At 44.7% G+C, this 5,924-nt stretch overlaps 1 protein-coding gene across 1 annotated transcript; it reads right to left on the reverse strand.

Annotated features, from left to right (window-relative positions):
- Positions 1 to 671: 671 nt before the first annotated feature.
- Positions 672 to 4,198, reverse strand: CXCR4 (C-X-C motif chemokine receptor 4). The gene is made up of 2 exons (XM_014870806.2): positions 3,875 to 4,198; positions 672 to 2,271 (listed from the first exon to the last, which is right to left on the reverse strand). The coding sequence occupies exons 1-2, from the start codon at positions 4,130 to 4,132 to the stop codon at positions 1,210 to 1,212; spliced, it is 1,320 nt and encodes a 439-aa protein (XP_014726292.2). The 5' UTR covers positions 4,133 to 4,198; the 3' UTR covers positions 672 to 1,209.
- Positions 4,199 to 5,924: the final 1,726 nt, after the last annotated feature.

The raw sequence follows: 5,924 nt of genomic DNA on the forward strand, positions 1-5,924 counted from the left end.
AGATTTCAGCACTGATTTTTGGTAATCCTATAGCCTAGCTGATTCCTGCTAAAACTATTTTCAAGAACTGACACACATTCTGTGTTTTTAAAAGGAATGCAAAGATTGTAGTATTACTTTAAGAAAATCTGGATGTACACAGGGTAGGGAAAGTTCCACAGAGGAAAACCACTTACCGCCCTCAGAGCGGATAGACTTTATTGGAATAACTTTGTTTCTACTCAAAAATGGCTTTGATTCAGCTACATTTGATTACTGTCAACATGTAGAACTAAATTTAGAACCACAGCAAAGGCAGAAGAAATGTAGGATTGACTTTCTACACATGGCATAAAGGTTAGGCACTTGCACTAATCCGAGTTTGACTCTTGATGCTGTAAACTTTAGCAATTGCTTAAATAGATTGGTTTTCACTTGTAGATATTTTGCCTCAAGAAGTTCTCTAAGTGACAGTTAAATAATTCTAAACAATGTTAACTGCAGCAAATGTATTCCAGTGAAAAAAATGCATGACATGGAACTCAGGTGTCAACTGGATAATCACTATGTACTGAAACTCATTTTCCTGCTTTTCACAAGACATGCAATTTTCTAAGACGTTATTGTGTATTTAGAATTGTAAATAAAAGTACTGAGAAAAAATTAATCAGAAATGAAAATACCACTCAAAATAACTTTTTCATATACTTTTATTTTACCTTGAACAGAAAATTTTGCAAACCATCAATTACTGAGAATGGAGGGAAAAACCCTAGCATGTAACAGAGTAGGCTTTGGTTATAAGTGCCATTTCTACAGCAGAGTTAAGCTATTGTAAACAAAACATCTTGTAGTAAGGTAAAAATATCCAGCCAAACTTTTAACAGCAACACCAAAAACATTTACATATAAACAACAGAGAAATATTTTCTAAACTTTTAAAAGTCACTTTGCTACAACCCAAAGTGTTTAGTTCACATATCTATACATACAGACAGTCACTAAAACTTTTGTGAACCAACCACTTGTCCACAGGACCTGCCTAGACAGTTTGCCATCAATACAAAAGGTTTTTTTATATAAATAAGTCAATTAAACTCCACAGAGACTAAAAGAAACAATATAAAATTCCAACTGTAAATAAATCTGTACATTATGGTCAGTCTTATTTGTCTGAAATCTTGCGCAACTTTAAAGTGTCTCTTTATAAAATGATGGCAAGGAGCAGCGTTAGCTGGAATGGAAACTCGAAGACTCCGACTCTGTAGAAACAGAAGAATGTCCTGCACGTTTGCCTTTTGAAAGAATCTTGAGGCTTGATCCTCTGCTAACTGATGTCAAGGCATTTTGAGCTGATGTTTTGAACTTGGCACCCAGGAAGGCATACAGAATTGGATTCAGGCAGCAGTGGAAGAATGCCAGGGCTTCTGTAATGGAGATCCATTTGTGCACTATGGTCTCCAAGCTGCAGCGGTGCCTGATGACTCCCAGCAGGATGAAGGTGTCGATGCTGATGCCGATATAATAGGGCAGCCAGCAGGCAAAGAAGGCGAGGATGAGGATAACCGTGGTCTTCAAGGCCTTGCGCTTCTGGTGGCCTTTGGAGTGTGACAGCTTGGATATGATAATACAGTAGCAAGTCAGAATTATTAGACCAGGCAAGACAAGTCCTACCAAGATATGCTGGAATCTGAAAGAGATCAGCCAGTTTTCATGAGGGTACATGCGATCACAGAGATACTTTCCTTCTACTTCACTGGTCCCGGCAAAGATGACATCAGGCACTGTCAGGAGCAAAGCTGGCAGCCACACACCTACATAGACCACCTTCTCAGCCAGCAGCTTTCGTGGGCGCTGGCTGTTGGTGGCGTGCACTATTGCCAGGTAACGGTCTAAACTTATGAAGGCCAAAATCAAGACACTGCTATAGAGGTTGACTGTGTAAATGACATGAACTGCCTTGCACAGAATATTCCCGAAGTACCAGCTTATGGCTGCATCCACAGACCAGAATGGCAAGGTGATGACAAAAAGGAGGTCAGCCACAGAGAGGTGCAGCCTGTATTTATCAGTCATGCTTCTTTGCTTCTTCTGGTAGCCCATAACAATAATAACCAATCCATTGCCAATTATTCCAGTTAGGAAGATGATGGAGTAGATTGTTGGCAAGAAGATCCGGTTGAAATCGGCATTCTCATGCTGGAAGCATGGCTCTTCATAGTCTCCATAGTCACCAGACCCAATCTCTTCTGTGCCATTTTCAGAAAGTTCAATTAATAACCCAGATGACAGCTAAAAAAAAGGAAAAAGTAAAATTAGATGTTAGCTCCTCTGCAAAAACTTATTCTATATGACAATATGTCAAGAGTTGCTTGATCTGTCTCCACTGTCACAAATGGGCAAACATTTTGAAAACCAGATGGGAAAATACAATCTTTACATATACATATATAAAATACACAGAGAATGAGTAAGTTTAAAAACTTCCTTTGTCTTTCTCTGAGGAGTAAGATCTTGCTAAGGGCAGGGCCCGAAGGAGCACAGAAAGATAATGGCTACTTCCAGAAATACCGTTTGTTCTGGACACTTCAGTACTCTTTATCAGATGGACACTGCAAATAGGAGAGCCCAGAAAGTGCCAGATGCGAGAGGTCTGTCCATACAGAGCATGACCTATCACATTTAGCTCCTACAATAGAGGGCTATAAAAAAAATTACTTAGAAATGCTGCTGCTCCGAAGTCCCTTCTCATTAAGAGGAGAGGGTCAAGGAGAAATAAGGAGAAATAGAGAAGGTACCCTCGGCTGATGTAATAAAGAATAAATAATAGCAAGAATTCCCTGCTGAGAAGCAATTGACAGCTCCACACACTCAGCCAAGGGAAAAAAACCCAAAGCCCATAAAGAAAGAAAGAGGTGACCTTAATCAGGGAAACTCAAACCCCGTGAAGGGTCACCACGATGGGCCATGCTCCCTCTCTTTGTTCCCCACCCTCTGCGGTTGCGGGGCAGGGGGTGAGCGCGGCCGGCGCGGGACTGCAGCCAGACGGACTAAGTGAGCATAAGCGGTGGAAAAAGGAAGCGAAATTCGGTGAGGGCATGCAAGCGCGTCAGGAAACCACCAACGGTTTTGGCCACCGCGCTAAAAGCAATGGTGGCGGGAGAGTGCCATCTGCCTATGTGCAATTCCTCAGGTTTTCAGATTTTTTGTTGTCATGCCCTGTGTCCCACGGACCCCTGAGCCCCGCGCAGGGCGCGCCCGAGGGACCCGCAGCGCTTCACACGCGGAGGCACCGGCTCCACGCGGGCATTAGCTACGGCCCTAAAGTTGGAACTTGCCAGAGATCTCCTTTTTGCTCCTAACTGCTCTCCAACCCGAGGCAGAGGAGCTGCCTCCGGAAGAGTGAGACGCCGCCTCGTTTCTCTCGGGGAGCGGGCGGGACGGCCGGGCGCTGCCGCGGCTCCCGGTCCCGCCAGCAGCCCGAGGTCCGGGCATGCACCAGGTAAAGGGTGCCTCCATTCCCTGGAGTCAGACCGCTCCAAACTTCCTCCCCTCTTCCCCTCTCATTACTCCCGTAGCGCTAATTGCTCTGCCAGTGTGTTTCCACTCCACAAAGGTGCCACATGTCACTTGAACTGACGGCCGAGGGGCAGAGCCCTAGAGAAGGAGCGGAGTCCCGCAGCTGGAATTTGCAGCCGCTGCAGCTGTGCCAAGGTCCGAAGCGCTGCAGGCAGAGGCAGCAGCGACCGGGGCTCGGAGGGGAGCCCTGCCCGTTCGCGCCCCGCAGACCCCTCAGCTGTCCCGACCCCCGCCGCCCGCAGCCTCCGCCGAGGGCACCTTTGTTTGCAAACAGCGCGCACATGGGCACACAGCCGGCCGCGCTCCCGGCACTTACATCCAGGCTGTCGAGGCTGCTGTCCATGCTCAGAGCCATCGGACGGCTTCGCGCTTTCTGGCTGTTGCCGCTGTCGCAGCCGCGCAGCAGTGACACCACCCGCCTCCGATGCGAACACGCCCCAGCTCTTCTGGCAGGACGCTTTATAAAGGTCCCGGGCTGGCCCCCCGCCCCCGGGGCAGCCGCGTCTGGCTCCTCCCCGGCTCTCGGGCTCCGGGCGGGCGCCTCGGGCCGCTCTTTGTCTGCCGCCCCGGGCATGGGAATTGCACTTGCCCGGCGCGCCCGCGGGGGCCACGCTCCTCACGGGGGCATTTGCCCCGCTCTGATTGATGTGTTCATACAAGCGGGCTTTTGAATTTCCCCTCAAGAACATTCTTTGAAGTGTGTTGTAGAGCCCTGTGTTGCCATGGGTACCCCAGGCGGGCTCCGAATGAAGTCACTGGTCCAGGAGCCGTGTGGAGGAGGAAGAGCAGAGGGGTCCTGTATGCCATTCAAAATACTGGCAACTCTGTCCTCAAAGTTGTCTCTTCCCCCCTGCTGAGGAGAGGCAGGAAGCAAGGGCTGGTCCCTACTGAGGGATGAGAGGTTCCACAAACCTTTCGGGGGCTGCAAGGTGAGTGGGCTGCAGATTGCCTGCTGAGCTCCTCTGGCACCTGTGGGTTTGGGTGAGAAGCTGGATGATGATCTGTTTCAGGTGCCTGGATAATATTTTAAAAATCCAAAAGCAAAACAAAAATCCCCGAAAACAAAAAACAAACAAACAAAACCCAAAAAGCCCCCACAACAAAAAAACACACACAACCCCCCCAAAACCAAACCAAACAACAACAACAACAACAAAAAAAATCACACACATGCGCGCACACACACACACACACACAAAACCCCCAAAACCCCAAAAATACCCAACAAATAAACCTCCAAACACTGAAATTATGTCTGTAGAATATACATAGAAATCATAGGATAGGTTTGCAAGAGAAAAATCAACCCAGATATAGAGACAAACAAAATAGAATAATTGATTTCCTCTACAGTTATCTCTAGGGTCTCAGTACTGTTAATATTCATGCAGGCAAATTAATTTGCAGAAAATATTTTGATTAGCATAGTCTATTGTGTGTGTTGTCCTCTCAATTTCACAACTCACAACAAAAAGTTATAGTGAGTAACTATATTGGGAATAATTCATTCAGTTATATAGATTGGGAATAATTAATTCAGTTATATAGATTTACTCTTTACACTTGATTTTTGTAGTAGAAAGAAGAAGAAGGGAGAGAATATTCTCTGTGTAATAACGATGTGCTCAATTACCCCGGTAGCCTCAAATGATGATAAAAGTGAAAGTTTGACCAAAATTTTATTCTAAAATAACCCTATTATCAGTTTAAATGCTTCAAGTTAATTAAAACTCCAGTTGCAAATGCAAATTTTATTTTCAAGTATTTGACAAGAGTTACTATCTTACACTTCCTCTAACAGCTGTAGAACTCTTTCTCACTCCCTGCAGTGAGTATGAATTTGGTTATGATCAATAACTAAATAATGTTTATCTTTAAAAACCTGGTATATAAGAGATGACCTATAATGTGATTGTGTACTTTAACTACACTGTAATTTGATTGTAATTCATGTTTTGTTAGCTGGTCTGAACTATCACATACAAGTTGAGTTAAAAGCAAACTGTAATTTATTATAACTCAGGAATTACGTCTTCAGAAAATTCAGTATCTACTTTGTGTTTATATTCAGAAAAATCTGAGGGACAACATACTAGAATTCCATAGAAATGAAAGATCTTCTCCTGAGTCTCATCTGAGTTAGATGCTAACCCTAAGCTTACGATACCCTAAATCTTCTTTGAAAACAAATGTGACAAAATTGTGGTTATTGCTATTCATTCCTTATTTTGCATGGAATCTGTAATATGTTCACTACTTTTTAGACACACAAATAAGAAAACACATTCCCCCAGTCATCACAGAATGTGCAGCACAACATTAGATGACCAGGCAGGTAAATGAGCAGATGAGGGATTTTTGTATAG

The sequence above is a fragment of the Sturnus vulgaris genome, chromosome 7 (assembly GCF_052056855.1).
Source record: "Sturnus vulgaris isolate bStuVul1 chromosome 7, bStuVul1.hap1, whole genome shotgun sequence".
Classification (NCBI taxonomy): domain Eukaryota; kingdom Metazoa; phylum Chordata; class Aves; order Passeriformes; family Sturnidae; genus Sturnus; species Sturnus vulgaris.

Bases quoted from the DNA above. Each gene is read 5' to 3' on its own strand.
- CXCR4 (XM_014870806.2), bottom strand. From the start codon at position 4,132: ATGCCCGGGGCGGCAGACAAAGAGCGGCCCGAGGCGCCCGCCCGGAGC. The intron at 2,272-3,874 runs GTAAGTGCCGGG...CCTTTTTTTTAG, and splicing joins GCAGCCTCGACAGCCTGGAT to CTGTCATCTGGGTTATTAAT.